The sequence below is a fragment of the Lonchura striata genome, chromosome 2, assembly GCF_050655825.1.
Source record: "Lonchura striata isolate lonStrDom1 chromosome 2, ASM5065582v1, whole genome shotgun sequence".
NCBI classification, from domain to species: Eukaryota; Metazoa; Chordata; class Aves; order Passeriformes; family Estrildidae; genus Lonchura; species Lonchura striata.
The window spans coordinates 6,642,122-6,666,133 of NC_140704.1; the positions used below are offsets into that span (position 1 = coordinate 6,642,122).

Here is a 24,012-nt window from a genome sequence, read left to right on the forward strand (position 1 = left end):
TGACTGCCATGTTCACACTTCGGGGACATCCTCTTCCTCCTCAGCCCTGCCACATGGAAGGAGAAGCACAGCTGGATCCAAGATAAAGCAGGCTTGTGGTGAGGAAGTTACACTGCTCAGCCTGGCTAAACTTGCCTTTAACCACCAAATCGACTGTGTATTTTTGGACTGGTGAGGAAATTAGATGTTCATGACCTGATTCAGAAACTAAAGCTTTGAACAAAATTTTAGATAAATCTGTTAATGAATTACCAGCAATACTGAACTTATGTTTGACTGAATTTCTATGGTCAGCTTAATGAATACATGTACTTGGAAAAGACTTAGCTGAGATAAACATTTGGCCTCACTCTGCTTTGAAGTTATACATAAAACACAGAAATATGTTGCACCAGTTGCAGTTGCTTTACATGCAATTTCCCAACAATAAAAAGAGCAAGAAAATGTTAAGGCTTATGCCAGAACATATAATAAAATTTCCTTCCCAAGGCTATAAACTTCCTGTGAAGCCCAGCCAATGTACCAGACCAAGAACTCCAACTCCAGCTCCGGCCATCAGCCATCCTGTCCCTCCACTGGTGCCACTGATCTTTTTCTGTGACCACAGAGCAGTTCTGTAAAGTGACACACCATCAGACTCACAGACACATGTGCTGAAAGGCCTGAGAAACAGAACATCCTAGAAAGGAAAATAGGAAGTTTTAAGGCCTATTTTTAATTAATTGCCAGATGGAAATTACCAGATGGAAATAAACCTTTCTTGGAATTTCTGGAAGCTTCTTGGAAAAGTCAACCTTTCCCTCAAATTGGCCTTGTGTTAGGCCAAATTAGGACAGATAAAAGAAGGATTTTTGTCCTATTAATGAAATCATGATAAATTCTGAGATGATGCTTAGAAAAGAAAACAGCATTAACTAAATCACCATGATCATTCCAACAACTAAAATATCTAGGCAAATCTATGTACTACACATAAAACCCTCTCATATATTATGGAAACATGCATAAAACAGTTTGAATCTACAAATTCTCAGCCTGAACACAAAGGCATACTTTATTTAAATGGCTGTTATAAATCCATATAAAGTACAGGACTTAGTGTGATAACTGTCTCTTCATCTCATACAGTTACCAAACCTCTATATAAACAAAATATGGTCTGTCAGATTTCTGTTTGGCCTTTTTGTATTTTGTCTCTACAATGGGGATGTGAAAGAGAAAGGCTGAATGTATTTATTCTGGTCTGGGCATCTAGCCAAAAGTAAAAGAGATATTTTAGGTTTCCTGGCTCACAGTGAGTTCAGCCTCTTACCTGCCTCCCCATTTTAGACCACAGCTACAGAATTAAAGCTGTAACACAATCAGAATGCATCATAGCATTAGCCATTAATATTACCACTGTACCATTGTTTCCCTCCCCCATCTTCATCACAGCTCTCTTATGTGAGAGAGCTTTGCACAATCCTCTCATATGTGGTAAGACTTGTGGTAAGCAGAGCTGTAAAATTTGTCTGCAAGGAGAGAAAGGTCTCAGCAGAACAACTAGAAGAAACCTGGTTGCTTGTCAAATGGAATTACTGCAAAATCAAAACCAAAAATACTGATATTTTGGTATCCATTCATAACATTTCTGGTACACCATATTTTGCTCATTTATACTTTATAAACCCACAAGCTTTAGTTGGTTCCTCCTCCCATCCCTCTAAGCTACACAGAGCCATAATGAAATCCTAACACTTCCATGCCATGCAGAAAGAGCTTCTCCAATTCCAGCCCCACTGTCCATAGCAGCTCCATTGACAGATAAAATGCTCCTGCTAAGGCAAGTAACACCAGAATACACCCAGCAGATCTAGTGGTGAGCAGCTCAGAAAGCTGCTCAGAAATCACCCTCCAGCAGGTTCAGCTGCTCTATGCTCTGTGCTGCACATGTTACCTAAGCCATATAAAATAATTTTTGAATCCCCTAAAATGCTAACTGTGGGTATCCTCCATTAAATAGCAGGAACCTTGTGGCACACATTAGCATTAAGTACCCCAGCTGTGAGCAAAATCACCAAAATTCTGAAAAACAAGATATTCACCCCTATAGCTTGCTCACATCTCATGAATGTAAACAATTCTAAAAGTCTTTTCCATAAAGACCCAATATGTAATTCTGTGAAGCTGATTTTTGTTCTTCATATTTTGTAGTAGGTTTTGGAAACTCTAGAGATAGCAGCTACTGCTTTTGGCTTGGGGAATACAGCTCAGGCAATATTCACAGAATCACAGAACAGGTCAGGTTATAAGGGACCACATAGGGGACATCTGGTCCAACCCCTCTGCTCCACATCCCAGAGCACATGGCACAAACAGTTCTGGAATATTTCCAGCAAGAGAGACTTCCACATCCTCTCTGGACAATCGGTCCCAATGTGTCGTCACCTGCACAACAAAGAAGTTTAAATAAAGAATTATTACTTGTAGGGAGGTTCCAGTGGCTTTTGGAAATCACAGGATTACAAAAGTAGGAACACATAATAAAGACAAATCTGATGTAAAAACTGGAAGATTGGGAAGAAGGTGGAGAAACTGAGATCTTTTGGCAACCTGCTCAGAATCAGCCTTAGTCAGCAAAGATGTTCAGGAGATTACTGTGAAATGAAGTTCCCAGCCCAGGGCCAGGAAGTCAGATTTCCACACTACAATGGTAAATATTTTCAGTGGTAATTGCTGGGAGGTGAATCCTGCCTATCAAAAGTGAAGTGCCACAATGGACTGTTGTGATGAATTTCATAGGATGAACTCAATTTTCACTCTGACCCATGATCAGTCTTTACAACTGTCCTTGTGATAAGTTTCACAGCACTGAGGTTATTTTTAGCTAAAAAGGGATCAATCTCACTGTTTGGATAAAACCATGCTATCTTTCTGCTTTGTCACTTTTCTGCAATGCTATCAGCAATCATATTTCTACTGTTAAATAGTTTTCCATTTCCCTCTTTCCATTTAAAGCACATTTTGGCATAATCAGAGTACTTTTCAATCAGTCCCAGTAAGAACAAGTATCTGTCTTGGAGAAAAAGCAATTGCATTGGCATGGTCAAGTTACTAATGACAGATCCATTATATAATCCACAAATTGGTGTTTCTGATGACTATTCCCTTTCCTTTTACCTCCATAATGGCTCTTGGCTCAGTCAGACATTTACAATTAATTTAGGAAATGGACAAAGTAAGCATTTGGATTTTCACCAGTTGTGTTCTTGCAGCTGTTGCATCTCACTGCAGAAATATCTGCTTTTCAGCACAGGTGGGATGATCCTTCAGGCTCAGGTGAACATGCAAGTGCCCTGTGCATCACTTGTGTTTTCTGCTTCCCTGATGTAAAAAACCTTTCCATCTTGAGGGGACGAGGAAGCCCAGCATGGGTTGGTACTTACCTGTGCACAAAAATTTCCACTGTGTAGTGAAACATAAATCTACTAATTTTACTTTATGAATCTCACTAAATTTACTAACTTCATTTTCAGTTAATTCTATATAGCTTCCATTCTGTAGGGTAAATGTGCCATTTTGAGTCTCATCCTACCAAATGGTCATCTCTTCATCACTCTTTACCTGTCGTGTTTCTGAGTTTAAGGAAATTACATTATAGATATTTCTGCATGACAGTTCTCGAGAGGAAATTCTATTTTGTCATTATGGATAATCCCCTTCACTCAAATCCAAATATGCCATTTTATTTTACTTATTTTATACAGTTGATCTGTCAATCACTCCACCCTGCTTTGGATTAGAGTACACAATATGGAAGAGAGTCACTTAGATATTTAACTCCACCAGGATATATTTTGAAATGCCACTTCCATGTTAAATTGATAATTAGGTAATTAAAGTTTTCTACTGCCAATATTTAGGCAATATCGAATAACCAGAAACAAAAAGTGACAGATAATTTCAAGCTAGCTCAGCAGTAAAATGCAACTACCTGCTACAGTTTAAGGTTGCTGAAATCCACAACCCCAAATAGCCAAAAAAGTCTCTAGAGGTAAATAAATTAAAAAAAAAAAAAAAAGCTTTCTAAAATTATCTGGCAGGGGCAGACTGAAGCAGAAGATTCCTGTTGTGGGAGTTCTCCTGTGCTGCACTTACATTCCCAATAAGCAAGTCCAGGCATATTTGTTTTTACACAGTTGTTTCCACACCAAGACACATTTCCATTCCCCCCTCCCTCCTTCTGCTTTTGTGTTCCATCGTCCACATCAACAATTAGTGGAAATGCCTGGCTGTGCCTGCTCACATTGTTCCCAGACTTTTCTCTCCCCCAGTGAGCTCTGAAGACCATGCATTATTTGACATGACATGACTTGGAGGCCTCCTGCAGCAATGGCTGTATGCAGGGAAGCAGACAGAGGCAAGGAAGAAGTTAGTCCTGGTTACATCTGGCACAAGTAGGATGCCAGTCACTATGTGTTAATCCCTTAGCACAATAGCCCAGGTGATTCAACTTTAAATTACTTAAGTCTTGTAAACCAAAAACCACCAGAAGCCAAAACAGCCTAAAGGTCAGGCTTGTTGCTCTGTTTGTTTTGTGACATGAAAACACAGGATATTCATAACATGGGGTTTTCCCCTAAAATAATTAAACATCTATTGTATTTTCTATCACAGCTCATTTCTCCACAACATGAGCAATTTGCCAGCTTGTCTATACACACTGAATGTGTTCAGTGTAGAGCAAACAGCTGCACACAGGGCAGCTTCCCTCCACACACACAGGCTCTTCTGATCACAGAATCACAAAATATGCTGAGTTGGAAGGGACCCACAAACATCATCAAGCCCAACTCCTGGCTCTGCACAGGACCATCCCCAAGAGTCATATCAGGTGAACAAGAGTATTGTGCAAACACTTCTTGAACCCTGTCAGGTTTGGTGCTCTGACCACTGCCCTGGGGAGCCTGTTCAGTGCCCAACCACCCCGTGGGTGAAGAACCTTCTTTAATATCCAACTTAAACCTCCCCTGACACAACTCCAGGCCATTCCCTCAGGTCCTGTCACTGTCACCACAGAGCAGAGATCAGTGCCTGCCCCTCCTCTTCCCCTCCCCAGGAATTGTGACTGTAGTGAGGTCTCCCCTCAGCCTCCTCCAGGCTGAACAGACCGAGTGCCCTCAGCCACTCCTCACATGGCTTCTCCTCAAGACCCCTTCATCATCTTCATTGCCTTCCTTTGGATGGCCTCTAATGGTTTAATGTCTCTCTTGTCATGTGGTTCCCAAAACTGTCCCCAGGACTCGAGGTGAGGCCATCCCAACCTGGAGCAGAGTGGGACAATCCCTCCCTGCCCAGCTGGCACTGCTGGCCCTGCTGCCCCCGTGACTCTGGTGCCCTCCTGGCTCCAGGGCACTGCTGATCATATGGAACTTGCTGTCAACCAGGAGCCCCAGGTCCCTTTCTGTGGCACTGCTTTCCAGCCTCTCATCCCATCCACCCAGGGCTGCCCCATCTGAAGTGCAGAATCAGCACTTTCTCTTGCTGAACTCCATGCGGTCAGTAAGGACTTGTGTCCTTATCTGTTTTTTTAAATTAACCTAGTCAGGTACACAGAACATTCAAGACCATAAAACACAAACAAAGGAACCTACTGCCCTCTGAAAATGAACTTTCAGAAATATATAGAGTGCATTAGTTAATATCTTCTCTCACTTTGTTGCTGAAGTCGAGAAGTTCAATTTTACCATTCCTCTAAGAGAAGGTGATCGATTCCCAGACACATCCCCAGATTTCAGCTTGTGTGTCCCAACTCTCATTCATTAAAGTGCATATAGTGATCAATGCCATTGATCTTACATCCTTTGCTTTTACATGTGTGCCTCTTCCTTGGTTACTTCAACCCAAATCTACTTCATAAACATGCTGACTAAAAGTTTTATATGGATTATCACAGTGAAATATACTTTTTTAATTCTTAAACATTTATATTTGGAAGTAAATTTGAAATAACTACTCACATAGAGTCTGAACACATTAAATGCCTACAGTAGTCAAAAAACTTTTCAAGTTTACCCAGGTACAAAATATATAAACAAAAAATCCTCTCACAATTTTAAATGACTGCAGCGTTTTCACAAGTTACATTGAAAAGAAATTTATTTATGAAGTCTTTATAACATGTAATACTTGGTCCCTCTCAGTCAAACGTTAAGACAAACATACACTGACTTTTTTATGTGTCACAACAGATTACAATGCAGCAAGTACCAGTATTAGTTTCAGTCTTTATCATCAGGAGAGCAGCTGCTATTTATCTCTTCCCAAATTACTTCCTAGTATTACTTTCAATCTCTGTTCCATTGAACTAGAAACCAATTTCTGTTTTGATTAGTTTGTTGGTTTTGGGTTGGTTGGGTTTTTTTGGGGGTTTTTTTGTGTGTGTTCTGTTGTTGTATTTTTTGTTTGTTTCTTTGTTTTTTCCATTTTAGCTATCAGGCACAAGAGAATGTTACTGGAAGTGAAAAAGTAGGAAAGTGGCTTGTTTGTAATGAAGGTATAAATAGCAAAGAGGGAAGAATGGCATCTTGGAAAGATGCAAAGCTTAATTTTCAAATGTAATTAAGGATATCCTGATGCAAATGGACTGGCAGGATCTTCAGATACTGTAAAAGAACCTAACATACCTAAATTCCTTTTAAAATCACATCTCTTTGAGCTACTAGCCTTTTTAGCACCTATTTTCTTTTCTCAAGGCTTAATCCTGTGAATGGCATTTAATCTGCATATTTTTGGATCTGAGACTACAGACAGATGGGCATCAAAGCAAGTGAGTTACCAAGGCTTACCAAGTCACCACTCGTTTTATCTGACAATGAAAATAAAACAGACTGGCTAAGCAGAAAGGCATTGTAATGTTTTGTTCAGCATTGCAGGAGGATGGGAGGATGCACACAGTCTGTTGGGAAATCCAGCTGGGGAACAGCAGCTTCCCTTGCCTTGGTAAATGGTTGAGGTCCACCAGGACAACTGAGGAATACTGGGTGAAGAACAGTTTTGTCTGACTAAGTAATGGAGACGAGCCCAATCCTGTGCATGGTTAAATAAGACACTTCCTCTTTTACTGACTCCAGTGTTTTACAGCTGAAAATCAGAAAAGTTGCATTAACAGCAACTTTTAAATGACATGTGCACAGATCTGCAGCACTGAAAAGAGCCAGAACTCTTAGTACAACACAGAAAAAAAGGATTTCAAGTAATTGTACTTTTTGAATTACTGGATTTACTTTATAAAGAAAAATGCTGGCATGTACTTTCCTGCCTCTGCATAGCTTAAAGCATGTAGAGTCATTCTAAAACACATAAAAAGATAAAAAAAATGTATAATTAATCACCATCCAACTAAAAGAAGTCTCTTAAATTAGTATTTACCTTGAATATTGATTCACTAAATAAAGAGCAAAGGGAACAGCCAAATAACATCTTCTACCTCCCATTCTTTTCAAGCTCCAAATGTTATGTTTACAAATAATGTTGGCTCAGCTTTTCAAATGGCAGAATTTCCCCATTTTCCCATAAAAATGAAGAGTTGATCTAGGACTGGTGGAAGGAGTATCAAAGAATGGTGTTGAGACCATGCTGGTAATTCTCTTTCCTGCTCTAGCTGTCAGCAGCAGTAGAGAATGTCCAGCTCCAGCAACTGGAAGGACAAGCCAGTGGAATTCAGGAAAGGAGTGAGAATCCCTGCAAATTCTTTGGAGACTGCTGTAGATTGAACATGGCTGGTAAAGAGCTGTTTCAGATGTACCCAAACCCCATTTTTTTGACAGTATAGATGACTACATTGAAAAATGTAGATGACTACAGTGAAAATACTGTAGATGCCCTGTTTCAAGAATTCTACAACTGATGTGCCACCAGCTATTCAGAAAATAAAAGACTAACATTGCACAGCTTTCAACAACACATGAATCACATGGAGGATGCAATAATTAGGCACACTCATTGGTACCACTTTTGATGCTGGAAATTAAAATAATCTCCTCTAATTTATCTAATATCCTCAATCTTTGGTCTTCCTGATCAGGCTGCCAAGAGTTCTAGTAGTGTTATTTTAAGACCTGGCATGACTGTCTGTAGACATTAGACTGGAATCCTTTCACTTCATACATATTTTCAAAAAGCAAAAGGAAAAACACTTCCCATGACTGCTGCCTTAGTCAGATCCCATGGATCTGACTTAGGTTGAGCTTGTACATGGATCCTTATGGAACAAATACTGTAGCAAGAAGGTTTGGTTTATGGTTAAGGTAAGGGAACTGGGTCTGAAAACATCAGGAGTCCAACTGTCACATTCCTATTCAACATGGGAAGAGTTGCTTTAACTCCAGCCATCTCCTTGAATATCAGCTCTACAGGGATGAAGTTGTTTCTTCACACCTCCTCCAGCCCATACATTTTGTTAAGACTTTAAATTCTTCAGAGAATTTGTCTTTACTAACATGTGTATAGACATCTAACAGCACTCAGCCATGGATGGAAAGATCCCACAAGAAGTTTTGGTGTTTCAGTGTGGCACACTGACACTTTTTAAGTTCATTTTTTGTGGACCTCAAACCTCAGCGATTCATCAATGAACAGCATACACCTCCTCAGCCCTCAGGCCATACAGCAGATAGTGACTCAGATTGCTGAGGATTTAGTGCTCTTATCCTTGAACTGTCTTTCCTCGTGCTTCTTGGTTTAGATCACACTTCCAACATATGATTAATACTCAGTAACAGCAAATCCCCCTCTAATGAATTTATGCAAAAGGAATGACAACACATGATGAAAACCACATTCCAGAAGATGCAGTGATCTACTGAGAAGCTGGCAAACTCATACACAGCATGGTAACACTGACTAAGCACCTTTTTTTACTGCTTTCTTACCCTTCCTTCCTTTCTCAAGTCTTTTTGAGACTATTGTGCCTCCAATTTTGATACTCATCTCAGAGAATTCTTTTCCCAGAAGTCTCTACACTCCTTCTAGCCAAATTCAATTTCATTCCTCAGACTGGCTCTATGCTTTTGGAACAAGATCCAACCAACTGTGGAGTACAATTCCATGTGCCTGTGGAGTGGCTCATAGTTTCCAGGAACTTTCACTTGCTCAAATGTGCTCTATCAGAGCAGTGAAACTGGAGAGTTTCCATCTTCGGGGAAATTCAAAGTCTGATGGGGCAGAGACCTGAGCAAGCTGCTCTACTGGGTCAACTAGACACCTGGACTAGACAACGTCCAGATCTCTCTTCCAAGCTCAACAGTTCCATGATTCTGTAAAAACACTTGTCTGCACTTACACTTTTTAAAGACCACATGGCCAAAAGCAAAGCAACACAGGCCTAGCAAACACATTAAATGCACACCTACTTAAAGGCATAGAACAGCCCTGTATCAGTGGAAATTTGTCAAGGATTAGGGATAGGTAGCCTTAAGAGAGTTATTGTGACACGCTTGAGCAATCTCTACACAGCTCCTCTTTTCAGATTTCCATGTAGTACCTTCAAAATTAGTGGTGAAGAGGCAACAATCCATTTCTTCCACTAGAGGCAACAGGCTGTGCTTATGGCACCTGTTCAGTCCACTACATTCCTAAAACTATCCCATTTCTATGGAGAGCTTGTCTTCATGGAAAAGTTCCTTCATGCTTGGACTCAGATTTTACCCCTAATCAAGATCACAAAGTACTGATTTATCCAATTCCATGGAAAACACATTTCCAACCTCTTCTAGAGGAATCAACACATGTGTAGTCCACAACCCATACCCAAACTTCAGTCGTTCATAAAAGACCCCTGGTAAGCCCACAGCTGAGCAGGAAAGTTCTGTGTTTTGTCATATAATCAGTAAGCACCCCAGCCACTCAGAGAGATTTACTTTCTTCAGCTTGCAGAAGCAGAGTATTTTCTTATTTTCATTGTTCCAGCAGCATTACTGACATGAAAAGTTGACTGAAAATTGCACAATGGCTGTTGTACATAAATGATGATAAAGGCTTCAGAACATGGCAGACAATGCTTATAATGCACACACTTCCTCCTATGAATCCCCAGATGTGTGAGTATGTTCTCCAGCAGCTTAAAAAATGCAATTAGCTCTCTCACCCTGGTCACAAAAATAGATTAAGTCTTCAGCTTATGACATAGGTTCTGTTTTTGGAGCAGAAGGTCACAGGCACCCTTTGCAATAATGACCATAAGGTCTGAAGAGTCACGGCGTGGGAAATAAATGACAACCATGAAACTCACACTGCAATGCATTTGCTCTGCATCCCACTGGGTCACGCCTACATAATGTAATTTACTGTCAAGCTAAATTTTATGAAAATTTGAAGGATGTTATCAACCATTCTATGAATCCTCAATGTCAAAAACTGAAGTACGGCGTGATGTTTCGGTTCTCTACTGTGTAAATAATGCTTTCATGCTTTAAAGGTTTCATATGCAAGCAACTTGACAGAGACAGTATTACAGGAGCAAACACTAAACTGAAGCATTACACTCCATTTTCTACAACTACATAAAGAGTAAATACAAAAATCATTCTGCATATCTAACATACATTGGTGTTTTAGCTCACTGCTGGTATGAGAAATAGTTCAGTAGCAGTACAGCACTGTTTCACTACACCAACAATAATATTTTATATTTGTTGATGGCATCGTGTGTATTCATGTGTGTACATAAGTTTTCCTCTCAAGAGAAAAACCACACTCCATTCAAGATTTAAATATTTTCCTTTTAGCCTTTGAAGATGTGCACAGGTCTCCCTGTTTTTGAGACTGTAACACTTTCTCCAGTGTATCTACAGTGCAAACAACAGTAGAAAATTGAGACAGTATCCCCCTGCAACCAGATCAGACCCTGGAACCAATTCCCAAAGCCTGGTGATCAGTCTAGGGTAAAATAGCCCACATTGTGACACTCCTTGTCTGCTGTGGATGTCTTCCTTGATGCTTCATTTCTCTTGTAACCAACTCTGCTCTTTCATTATTCCCTGTGCATGGGATGCCTTTTGACAGAAATTCAGCTTTTATTCAAAGGGATGAGAATTACATGTGCTTCTTCAGTCCACAACTTGGGCAACCAATGCTGGCTCAGTTTTGCCTCCTTTCCCCCCACCATTAGCTCTGCCAAGCCAGTACCCAGGCACACCAACCTACTTCCATGACTGTCCATATATCATCAACAAAATGAGGGTTAAAATCTGGCTTCAGTCACATCTGAGTAGCTCCCCTGAATTTAATGTGGTGAAGTTGAGCATAAGCTGAACAGGAGCTGTTTACAGGGTCTGTGAATGGGAGCTGGAACCTCCTAGATGGAGATCCCTACCCCCCATTTTACTCCTGATCCCTCTGGAGCAGGACTTTTCTTCTGTTCCACTAATTCCTAACACAATCACAGTGTAAACTTCCCTGAGCCAAATTACACTTCCCTGAGCCCAAAAGTGTCACCATCCACATTTCTGTGAGGTCCTTCCACATTCATAACTTATTTCTCCAAGGAAATTCACATTCCTCTGAGTCCACATTCCTCATAGGCTCACATATAAATAGAGAAGGTTGGATGAGACCCTCTAGGACCAGAAGGAAAAGTAGTATTTTGTAAGATACAGCACATTTCTATATACTGATGGTCTGTTTCTGTTATGCTTTAGAACCAAGAAGACTAATGCTTCCTTAATTGCAGTGGCAGCTATTATGATTGTAAACATGAATCCTTTCTTTTATCCTTCAGATAAAGTACCATCTCAACACTCCTGAGCAAATACCTCCTGCCCTTTCCTGTCTTAATATACCAGCTCTTGAGGGAGGAATCCAAATTTAAACTCCAAGGCTACAGAGGCTCAGAGCAACTCGGAGCCTGCCCTGGGAGAGCAAGAGGGAGAACAGTTGTGATTTAATTTTAGGGAAACATTTCTCTCTCCTCTATCTCTCGCTCCCTTCACCTCCTCTTCCCAAGAAGACAAACATTTCTTTCATTCCTAGATCACATTGGAAGCTGATTTCTTTTCACCTTTGAAAGAATTCACTAGATTATTCCCCATCTGCAGCTTCCTAAAGCAATTCCTAGAATGAAGTGCTGTTCTTATCAGCCCACCCTGCAGTTACTGGGAGACAAGAAGCACCCTACAAAAACTGTGACAGAACAAAATTATTTCACAGTGATTTATTAGGCATGCAGCCACTAATGACTTTGCAAGTGTGGAAAGCGAGATGGAGGGGCAGAGCCTGAGCCAACAGTAGCTGTCAGAACATCATTGTCATCTATCGGGTTAGAAATATTTAAGCATCTGATGTTCAGCCTGGCATCCCAGCATAACACCAAGCCTGGAAACAGCAATAAATTTTGACATTGAGAAGTCTCTTCAAATCACAGAGGTTGACAAAGAAAAGGGAGGAACTGTGCAGAGATGTTTCTTTCTTTGGCGGCATAGAAAATAAAGAACCCTGATCCTCAAGCATATCCTTGTAGTGCATCAACTCTGCCGTCAGAGCTGAAGTACCAGAGGCAGGAGCCAGCTCACTGAACTGAAAGGTGTTTTGATATTCATTCACAGATGTTATTTTTGTGCTTATTGTGAAAAAAATCTTCTTTGTTCTTTTGAATAAGAAGTCACCTTGGGATGTATTTGGGAAAAATCCAAGGAAGCGCCAAGCTCCTGCAATTCTCACCTGCTGGGAGCAGTGGGTGCTTGGCACCTGGCACAGTGAAGCTCTTGAGAAAGGTTCTGCCCTCAGTCGTGCTCATGTAAATACAACATAACTTTGCTAGCACTGACTGAAGCATCCCAGATGAAATTAAAAGTAAACAAGAGCAGAATTTTTCTTTTATTCCAGCACCAGGGGCCTACAATGGCAACATTAACATTAGAACAGATCGATTTTGCAAGATGATAAAAGAACATTCTGATCTCACTGCTGTGAGCTCCTACTCAGCAGACAATTGCATCCCATCTCAGAATAGAGTTATAAAAATGTTCAAAGCAATGTGCAAGCATTAACTTCTAATGGCTTAAAAAGGAATTTTATAATGCTAATGTCTTCATATTACAGCTATGATGCATCTAGAGAGCAAAAGTTTCTATTTAAATCTGTAGCAGCTTTCAAAGATATTTGGACCAGAAATTTCCATTTAGGCATCTCTAATTTCAAGACTTCTGAATGCGCTGCTGGGACAGACAGAGGTTGATATGACCTTTACAAAGGCTCCTGAAATTATATTCTGGTTCATCCAAATTACTAGTTTAAGTCAGTTGTGTATTCACAAAGAAAGCAACAACCAAACACAAAGAATTTCCATCATCCCAGCCATTCAGCAAACACTCCCCTGCCATGCTACAGAATACAGTGGCCCCTACTTTATTCTTGGCTACTGAACACAAGTTGAGAGCAGTGAGGAAAGCCAGCCTGCAGGAATTTAGTGATCCACCACCACTCCCAGAAGTACAGGGCACCCACCTGCGCTGAGGGAGACTGGGCACAGAAAGAAGCTGAAAATAGAGTGTTTCCAGATTTTTTGTATCATATCTTGTCCTTCCTTGAGAAAGGTGTACCTGAGAAATGCCCTGGAGTGCTGTAAGCCACAAACCTGCTTTCTTCAATTGATCTGTTTTTTTCCCACTGTTACAGACAAACCCAAAACAATAAACTATGTTGGGGAGGGAAGAAATGCATACAACTTTCTTTTCAGAAATCCCTATTATTCCACAATCCTCTAACCAAATTATAGTGCACTTTGCATCCTTCCCCCCTTTTTTTTTCCCGCCATATATATTATTTTTTGAATCAGCACTTCTGCATGACCAATAAATATGTTTTAGGTCAGCCTGCATCACAACAGTACCTCTCTGTCCCATTGCTTTCTCTTTCAGAATGGACTCCTCTCTCTCCTCCTACTTAGGCCTTGTTAGTTCTTCTCTTGTTCTTAATTTGAAGGTCCAAATGAACATGAATTACATGTCTCAGCAATAAACATGATCTCACAGAAACACAAAGAAGAGGATGAACAAAATAAAAATTACCGTCTGGTGAAAGCTCCCTTGACAACTACAGCTACACTGACAGGCGCCACTGAAATAATAGGAATGATGCTTCAAAACAACAGCCAAGACAACGTTATGAAAGAGAAAAAAAAGCAGTCTAAACAGGTCTTTTCAAATGCAGATTCCTCTGTCAAGTAAGGAGAATGGGAAAAATGTTCTTTCTTACAGCACAACCATGTACAAACTCTGCCAAATTAAGAAAAGCACTAAAAAGATGAGTACAACCATGGGCTCAATAGTCCATTTGAGGAATGTTAGAATGATGCAGAATTGAAGAGAAGGGTCATATTTTGGGGATGGAGAGGGAGGATGGAAGGTGTTATCTCATTACCAAATCTTGGAGCTCTTCCAACTGAGTGAACAACAAAACTTATGTTGACTTCAGTGCAACATCTGGCATTTGCAAGCTTTTGCATCTGAGTCACTACCATTACCCAGGTGACAAAGTGCATAGCAAAAAGCCAAGAGATTAAGAACATGAAAAATTATGACCCACTACTAAAAATGTTCCATCTAAGACAGAACTAAGGCAACATTTACAAAAAAAGGTTGTCTATGGATTAGGGAGGAAATTAGGAAAAAAGCATTAGCATTCCTTTGTCAATGATTTAATGCTAATGAGTTCCTTAAGTACTTTTTTTCATGTTAGCTTCACATCATAGAAGGAGGAAAATTGTTCTAAGTTCTGGTGTGGTCAGAGATATCTGCTGGTTAGCAGGTATTTCATAAACACCAGGTGGATGCTGTAAAATCCTGCAACAAGCACAGGAAACTCCAAAACTACGCATGGCTCCTCATCAGGCAGGCAGAAATGCAGCTCCTGAGAGCAGCAGTGAGCATCCAACTGCACAGGAGTTTCTGGCTAGACTGAGTCAGAGGTGGAGGGGCAGTGGAAAGAGATGGCAGAGACAATATTGCAGGCAGGGTGGGAAGGAGTAAAGAGCACAGGGAGAGTGGTGCTTTGGTGTGGTACGTTTTATTAGCTGGTATTTTTTATCCCTATTGTGAAGTACTACTGGCAACATGGTCAAGTTTATTGCCTAAAATCTTCTGTCACAAATACATAGGCAACACCCATGTTAGCAGAAACAGACCCTTTTCTTTTAGTACTGAAAGCACTCTGAGCTCCAGAAGTTTGGCTTGGGCTCTTGGGCTTGCATTCCTCCCCAGAGAAAAATAAAATCTGCAGAAGAGTCATGTACTTTCCCTCCATTTTATTCCACACACTCGAGACACCTAATAAATTTGCTTTGACTTCTTATTCTTTCCTAAAACAAGGGAAAATCTTAGAACCACAAATATCTTTTTGCTCCTTGGTGGCCTGGCAGAGATACAGATAGATCTGTTTCCCACTTTTATATAATGAGATTTAAAACAAACTAATAAATAAAACAAAACAAAACAAAAAAAACCCCAAACAAATAAAAACCCCCCAAAAAACAAACACCAATAAGCAATAAAACAAGAGAGTGCACAAAAAAGATACAAGGACTTTGCCATTTCTTGACAGAAGCACTGAAAGCAAAAGTACATCAGGACTGTGAATAGAAAACTAATAGCTACATGGATCACAAGAACATCCTAATAGTAAAAAACCCAGTAATTTAAGTTTTGAAAGACATGTAATTCTGAAGAAAGAGCCAGTTAGCCTTTTAGTACTCACTGGAAATAGAAACTTTTGATCTGTGATTATGCTATATCTCTATCTAGAATTTCTTGCATTTTACTTTATAGTGAAATATACAGAACAGAGCTGGTGAACAGACTGCGCGGCTCACTAGTTTGCTCCTCTGTGAATACAACTGCCCTGCTCTTTCGGCAGTGACCAGACTGTTTGGATCCAAACCTAAGCGAGCTCTGGGCTCCCCAGACCTGAGAAATTCAGAAGTGGATTAGTCTCGAGAGAGAGAGGGAAGAATCAGATTAAACGCTGGTTCAGCCACAGGCAGGGACAGTTCCCGGAGCCAAACCTGGGAATGTCGAGACAGCATTGGGGGTGAGCAGAACTTTTGCTAGACCGTGCTAAGAGTCTGAGAAGGAACTGGGTGAGACAAACTGAGCCAAACCCACAGCCCAGGGCACAGGAGCACTTGTAGAGCAGTAGGAGTCACTTCTGAAACTGGGACAGTGAGGATACTCCTCCGTGCCACGGACACTGCATCCCGGGCTCCCAGCACTGCACGGGGGGCCAAGACCCCACTCCTCAGCCCACCCCAGATGTGGAGGACTGGCGTGTTGCAGGGGTGCACCCCCAGCCCAGCCTGCCCCAAACTCAGAGCTCGGCAGGAAACACCTCTCCTTGCCTTTCGCTGCGCTCCATGTCGGAGAAAAACATGCCTAAGCCACGCCAGCTGCCGAAAGGGAGGAAGAGCGAGGAGCCACTTACGGGGATGTGCACTCGCAGCATGAGTTTCTTGTGGCTGGAGCTTTTCTTGCTGCTGCTGCTGCTGCTGGAGGCATCCTTCTTCTTGTCCATGGCAGTGCTTCCCATGCCTTCACCCAAGCGTGGTGCTGAGCGATGGATCTGGAGAGGGAGGCTCCTCTTCCACCTCTTCCCACCGTCCCACGGGCCGCAGTTACTCCAAGCTCCTTCTTTTCTTTTTTCTTTTCTCTCTCTCTCTTTCCCCCCCCCCCCCCCTTCCTAATGACCTTAGGAAATTTGGGGGGGTGGGTGTGGGGGGAAGCAAGAGGACGGGGGGAGAAAGATAGAAGCCGAGGGAAGGGGAGGAGTTTCTCCAGCTCCGGTCTTTAATCCCAGCAGCGAGGTGTCAGGGGGGACCTTCGCAAGAGCATGAGATGCCCTTACAGACGCTGCTCCCTTCCTCACTCTTCCGCCCTTTCAAAAATATCCGGAGCATCCTGGGGGAGGGGGGGGAGAAAGTTTCCTTCCCCTCGCCCAGCTCTTACCGAAAGAGAGAGGGAGAAAAAAAAAAAAATAAAAAAACAACCCCCTAAACGCCCGAAGGCCACAAAACCCGAAAAGGGGAAGCGCTCGGGCGACGCTTCTGGCAGACTGGGGAGTCCCGTGGGGAGCCCGACCGGGGAGGGAAGGAGGGAAGGGGGGGCAGGAGGATGGGAGGAGGTGCCCGGGCGCTCCGAGAGCCCCGCAGGGTCCCCAGGAGCTGCGAAACGAGCACGGCGCAGCAATCCCGCAGTCCGGCCGCGTCCCCGGCTGCGCGGGGAGAGGAGCTGGAGCCGTGCCGGCATTCCCCGGGCTCCCGGAGCATGGAGGTGGGCGAAAAAGCTGCCTTTCACCTTGCCAAAAACACCCAAAGGCGGCGCGGCTCCTCTCCCTCCCGACCTCCCAGGCTGATTTCTCGCCTCCCTGCCCCGGCCGTGCCCTTAAGGGAGCGGGGTTTGTTTCCCCCGAGGCAGCGCTTCCCACCCGCGCTCCCCGCAGCCCAGCGAGGAGGGAGCCCCGCCAGGCTTCGTTCCCTCTGGGCAAAACCCCAGGCTGCCCTGCCTCTGCCGGGCTGACGGGGAACGTGTGCCAAGCCCAGGAGGGCCGCAGTCCGCTCCTGAGCGTAGATTTTTCCGCTCCCTCCGTCCAAAAAGCCTCCAGCGCGCTCGCAGATTCAGCCGAGCGAAAGAGGCGGCTCAGCCCCCGCGGGCGAATGGATTTGGCGTCACCGGGTCCCGGAGAAGGAAAAGCTTCCAACATCGCTTCACCTGTGGCTGTGCTGCTGCCCCAGAGCAGCCCCACGGCAGTGCCACCGCTGCTGCCACCAGGGCTGAGAGTGGGACAGCAAGGACAGAGAGGTGTCTTGTCTTTAGGACAGCAGCTGGTTTAAACAAGCGTACATGGTGCATCAAAATATGAGGGTTTGTTTCAGAAGTGCCTCTTCTTCCCTTGACTGTTTGTGGCTTTTTTCCCCCTTCTCTGCGTCTTTTTACAGTGCCTGAATTTGAGGATAAGGCCAAGCCCGTTACAGCCGCGGAGCTTTGATCACAGCACTTAAACTCACATTTTCCCTGGGTTCAAAGAAGTGCATTCACAAAGCCGACACTGTAATCACTCCCGACAAGTCTTAGGGGATTCTATAAAACAACGATTGAGTGAAGGGAGAAGACTTTTACTCAAAAATCTTATATTCTGAAAAAATACAGGGTTATGGTGGTTATCATCAAAAAATACAAGAAGATGTATTTCCCTCATTATGGAAGTCTCTGTATTTAACAGGTGCAAAACTTGGTCAGGTGAAAGCCTGTAGTCACTTCTCTAAAACCATACAGAATTGAATAAAAATATGACTCCTCTAATGAAATAGACAACTGTCCTATAGGTTCCTACAGGATGTCATGGAAGGAACTAGACCCAGAAATGAAACGGGATAACATTACTGACACCAGATCGGGAAGAGATGTGGACGGGTCTGTAACACCTGCTTTCTCCTAACATTTATATAAACTCTGCCAACAAAGTGCTGTTGCTAAGGGATTTGAGAATGACTGGAATAAAGAAATGAAAAAGTTACTAATAAGCATGCTGATGAAAAAACTGTCACAAGGTTTTTCTAGCTACTGTGATCTTGAAAGTTAAAAAATCAGAGAAGAAAAAGTAGAATTTCTTTAGAAGGATTTTAGCAATTGGTACTGTAAGCACACTGATCTCCTGGCCATTCTTCATTAAATTAACTAAATTTAATTAATTAATTAATTCAGGTGGAATAAAATCTACCATATAAATACTCCTTTTCCTTGTTTATGCAAAATTGTTTCCCACAATATTATAATTTATTTTCTGCATTTAGTATTTTAAATCTAAATTAATTCTTCTTTTAGATTATTTGTAGGAATAATTGTGGTTATTGCAAAAGAAGTTTCATAAAGTGACTTAAAGGCAGCATGACCAAACTCCACAACCTAAAAAAAAAATCCAGAAATCAACCTCTCCCCGCCAGGATATTGCCTTAAGCATGTTTATAATTTTCAAAATACCACAATAAGGGGTTATCCTTATTTTTTTTCCTTTGACTCTTGAAGATCTCAAATATGACCTTTGATTCTCCAGTCATATTTTTAAACTTTTCATTGTAGCTCTGAGGATTAGAGACATGTTAAAAACAATCAAACAAACAAAAAAGAAAGCAAACCACAAAAATACAACAACCAGCAAAACAAAGCCTAAATCCTCCTACAGCTGCTAGACTTCAGGAGTTTGACTCCTTGTAAAAATAAGTGTTAATAAGACCCTGCTATAAATTAATCACTAATTATTTCAGACATTAGGGCACCATGTTTTTATCCCTCTTTGCTTTTTATCTTTCATGGATAAATGTAGCCAGCATATGAACAAACAACATTGTAAATAGTTTTAACGAAATCTAAGTTATTTTGATCAATTTTACTACCAACAACCATGTTTTCAGATGCATGTCAGCATCTAAATTACTAATTTCACAGACAAATGGGTACTAAAACACTTTGGAGAATATCACAGAATCACAGAGTGGTTTAGGATGGAAGAGACCTTAAAGATTATCTGGTTCCAACCCCATTCCCATGGGCAAGGACATTCCACTAGACCAGGTTGCTCAGAACTCCATCCAACCTGGCTGTGGACACTTCCAGGGATGGAGCATCACATTTATCACCCAAATACTTCCAGGTTTCATGACCCCTCAGGAGAGCAAACCAGAACAGCATTTCAAGAACACCAGCTACACTTTGTCCCTTCCAAAACACTGCCTGAATGCTCCCCATTATATCTCAGCTCTACCTGTAACTCAGCAGAAGGAGCACATTTTGGGCTACACCCTGCCACAGGATTGCTCTACTTAATCCTTAAATACAGGTTGAGTCAATTTTTCCATAATAAATTTTCCCGAGTACATTCCTAAGTTTATAAAGTAGCCCTAAAACTTTGCTTTGAGCCTTGGTTGTATGGATTATAGTTGCTGTAAGGAAAATAATGTCACCAGCAAATTTTTGTGCTGAGGTTCCATATGCAATATATAGAGATTTTCTGAAGATTTTAAATTTCACTGAAAAAGCATATCTAAAAAAAAAGTGGTGAATGGGGAGAGCTATGTGAGTTGTTGGTGGATCTTAAATCTTTATTAAGATTAGCATTTTTTGGTAATGATTTATAGTTTGTTGTTGGTAATATCATATATATTGCATTAGAGAAAAAAAGCTATCTGTGAAAAAAACCCTATTCTTTCTATGAAAATGATATTAGTCATACTGTGAGCATTCAATGTAGATTTTTCACAAAGGCAATCTGTAGGTATATTTTAGGCACAAACCCCTGCAGAAGTCTCATTTTGGGTGACTACATTTCCTACCATAAATAATGTGTGTATTCCATATCAGGGTAAATATTGTAATTTCTCAGGTCAACCACATTATTTCTTAAGTATATGTATATATATATTCTTATTTGGGACTTTCAAACCTTTTTAAAATGTTTCCAAGATTTAGAGACAAGTTCTTAAAAATCAAGACATTTTGAAATCTGGGAGCTCAAGACCTTGTCTGGCTGTTACTGGTATTCAGTATCTCAGCATTAACTATGCTTAATCATAGCGATTTTTCTCTTTATTCTCTTCTTATGTTAATATTTGTCCTTGTTGGTTTCTGCACTTCCTCCTCTGCTTGTCCCTTCCTTTTCACATTTCACCTCTCATTCTTATCCTTCTGATATTGTTCTCCATCTTTCTCTCTTCTCCAATTTGCCACTCAGTTCTTTGAGCACACTTGAAGTCGATTGCTTGGTTTCTGTTCAACACATTTATTAGATTGAATTCGACCCTGCTGTACAGGGCTCCTTAACTTAATTACCATTACAATCTAATTAACCTGATGCAGTATTGGGATGCAGTAGTCCCTGCACAAGTCTTCTGTAGAGGCCAGAGAGAACACAGCCCTGACATCTGTCTGCCCATACCCACACTCACCTGCTACCTGCTGACACTCAGCGCATTGCAGGGCACAAATTTCAAGTCAAGTAGAATATAGGCTCAATATGTAGGCAGCTAAATTGCATTGTTTGCAGCAAAACTGCAATTAAAATTGCCTTTCCATGGGAAATTTTGCAGGAGAAATTGCAAGTCTGCCAGGAAAGCCTGAGTGGCTGAAGCTAGGTGAGGTAATGAGGTTAATGAGAGCAGTTTCTTGTCCCCAGAAGCCTCCAGGAACACAACAGTAGCAAAGAGTGACAAATATTTATGCTGAAAGAGGAATTGTGTGGACAGATGGCTGTGCTTCCTCTCCAGGCTGTCAGACACCTTCTGGCAGGTAGGGGGTTACTGCAGTGGATTCTCTTGTCACCTGAAGCCCAACAGCACAGTCTGCCCTGCAGCCCCCTCCCTACTGTCACCAGAATCCCTACCCAGAATTTCTGCTGGGTGCTGGCCGTTCCCTCCAAAGCTGCTGCACTACTTCATACACTGAGTCACTGGGATGTCTTCTCACCCAGACCACGTCACAGAGGAGAGGAAGTGAGAGAGAAGCAGTTTCATAGGATCTTTCTAAGATGTTTCTCTAATTTAATGACTGCTGATTTCTCTCAAACTACCAAGGGAAGGGGCAGTTTTTTTGAGTTTACTTACTTTTTCACTTGCAGATCTTGTCCGTCTTGACAACTGATCCCAAGTATCCAAAAGTTTCAGAAGTCATCATTCAAAATGAGCAGGCCCATGGAACAGGTTTATTTGGTAGAGAGAAGGCCATGGCATGGGCACTGGTGAAAGGATTGGCAGGAGCTCCCTGTTTGGCATCTGCAGTGTTTGTCTCACTGTGTCCCATCTTCATGGCTCCAGAACCACAACCCCCACAAGGCTGCCCTCATGCTGCACAGCACTGAGCCCGCAGGAAATGCAGGCGCAGGAAATCAGATGGTGAATGGTGCTGGGACCTGAACCCCACTGTGTGGTGGCATTAGTGCCAGCACTGTTCTATAGACTGTGTCAACAGGTAAGTTCTGTTTCTCATTCATATCACTGCACTGTAAGAGTAAAATAAGAATAATACTGTGTCTTCTCTGCTAGAAAGCATCTGGGAGACCTGACAAGGTACAAACATGGAAAACACCTTTTCTTGTTTGAACCACAACAGCTTGATAAAAAACCTTGAGGCTGATTCTTCAAAGTTCACACAAGCTCTGTTGGTTCTGAGAGCCAGGAGAGCCTTCCAAAGATCAAAGTACCTTATGAGGCATTATTTTTTTATATTGGTTTTTACATATAAAAAAATTTCCATTAACTGGAATGATGCTCAAGTTTTCTTAGTACTTTAGAGCGATAGAAGAAATTACAAAGACTCTTAAAAGTAGCTGATTTCCTCCTTATTGATGCAGTAAAATTTCTTCTGTGTTTTCTACTGATTGTGAGTCAGAATTTCTGGCTGTTAGCCAAACTTGAAGCTTTGGCTTTCATATGTAGGCCTTCAAGTTAGACAGATAACCTCAGTCAAAATGTAATATAATAGATTATATGCAAAACGAGTGAGAAAAGATTCATTTCCCATATTGAGTGATTTTTGTCAGTTGTGCAAATTAACACAGAATTACAAATGGAATTCAAGACAAGTCTGCTTTTCATTTTCTTTTCCAACAATATGCACAATGAACTACATTAGCTAAAAGAATGTTTAAAGGAGGCAGAGACATTCTATCAGGTATGTGTGGGCATAAGAACAAAAAGTGTTTTCAGCAGCACAAATCTGAAAGTACTTCCATGTTTTTCCCAGTTCACTGGGAAGAATTCAGAGAGCTGAAGAATTACAAACACACTTTCTGTGAGCTTTCTCTGTGTGATAATATCAGAATTTATTCCTTGGCAAGGAGTATGCTTGACTTCAGACAGGACAGTGGGCAGGAACAGCACTTCTGGAATGAAGGAACACCTTCTGGAATGAAGGGGGTGAGGCTGCCCCAAAACATCAGTCTGTCACTGCTTGGTGGTGCAGAGGCAAAAAGCGGTGAGGTTTCCAAAGAAATCATAAGCAGTCAATTCCAGGATGGTCTGTAAGATCTTAAAGAAAATAAATTTTGCATATTTAGCTTCAAATTTGTTATGCTGCAAGGTACTGGTGGCACAGTGTCCCAGAACACACCAGGCAAACAGAACACAAAAGGCAAAATTTCAAAAATTGTAAAACAATCCAAACATGTTCTCTCACCTGGTAGTACCTAATAACAGGAGAGCTCCAGAATGTGAAGAATCAATGAGAAGGTGATAGTTTATGGATGAGACAGAGGACTGAATAAAAACAAGAAGAAAGAGAAGAATGATATAAAACCTCCTCTGCACAATGGCTTCCAGAGGCTCAGAATGCACTGAAACTGCTTGGCTACACCTTGGTATCCAGGACCCATGGATATCCCAATATGTTCAACAAGAACCAAACATCCAAAAAGCATGAGAGGTGAATGGTGACTCCTCCTTGTTTTCATAAATGAATTGTATTTCTCTTGTACTGAGAGGACAGTCTTTCTAAACTAGGCTTTTTTGCAACATTGCCAACATCTTTTTTTGACCCCAGGTATCTACTCTATGTAACTGAGGTGCTGCAGGATTTGTTTTTCTGCTTCTCCACGCGTGATGGGCACAGGCAAGCATAATGAGCAGGTGTTTTGTGTGATTTCATGCAGATCCAAGATGACATCTCCCCAGGATAAAATGTGACATGTAGGAAAGGTGGCTCAGAGCTGTCATCTCCACCAGCAAACCACAGCATCAGAACACAGGCCTGAGCAGTGTCCTGGCACTGTCCTGGTTGTTAAACTGCTCACAGTCCCTGCAGAGCTTTGGCTCAGGCTGTCTGCAGCTCTCCAAGCCCCTGCCAAGGCATGGCTCAGGAATTAACACCAGTCAGGGATCACTGCCAGTAGGAAGCCTGGTCATGGCTGCTCTGTCTGAGAGGTAAGAGTTTTCCTAAAAGCCTTGCTGTACCACCTGAGATCTGCAGCTCAGCCCTCTGCCAAGAGGATGGAAATGTTAGA

The 24,012-nt window shown here is 41.8% G+C and overlaps 1 protein-coding gene across 6 annotated transcripts in view; it reads right to left on the reverse strand.

The window, feature by feature from the left end:
• PRKAG2 (protein kinase AMP-activated non-catalytic subunit gamma 2) overlaps window positions 1–24,012 on the reverse strand; it is a 236,458-nt gene that overhangs the window by 193,914 nt on the left and 18,532 nt on the right. Inside the window, exon 3 of one of the 6 annotated variants that reach the window (XM_085572913.1) lies at window positions 21,620–23,041. The exons of 3 other annotated variants lie outside the window; for them this stretch is intronic. Coding sequence is in view for 1 of the 3 variants with exons in the window: in XM_021555262.4 (XP_021410937.1) it covers window positions 16,453–16,557 (105 nt within the window). In the remaining 2 variants the exon portion in view is untranslated. Of the gene's footprint in view, window positions 1–16,452; window positions 17,168–21,619; window positions 23,069–24,012 lie in introns of those variants that run through there. 2 more of the 6 variants (XM_085572914.1, XM_021555262.4) reach the window with 2 other exon arrangements.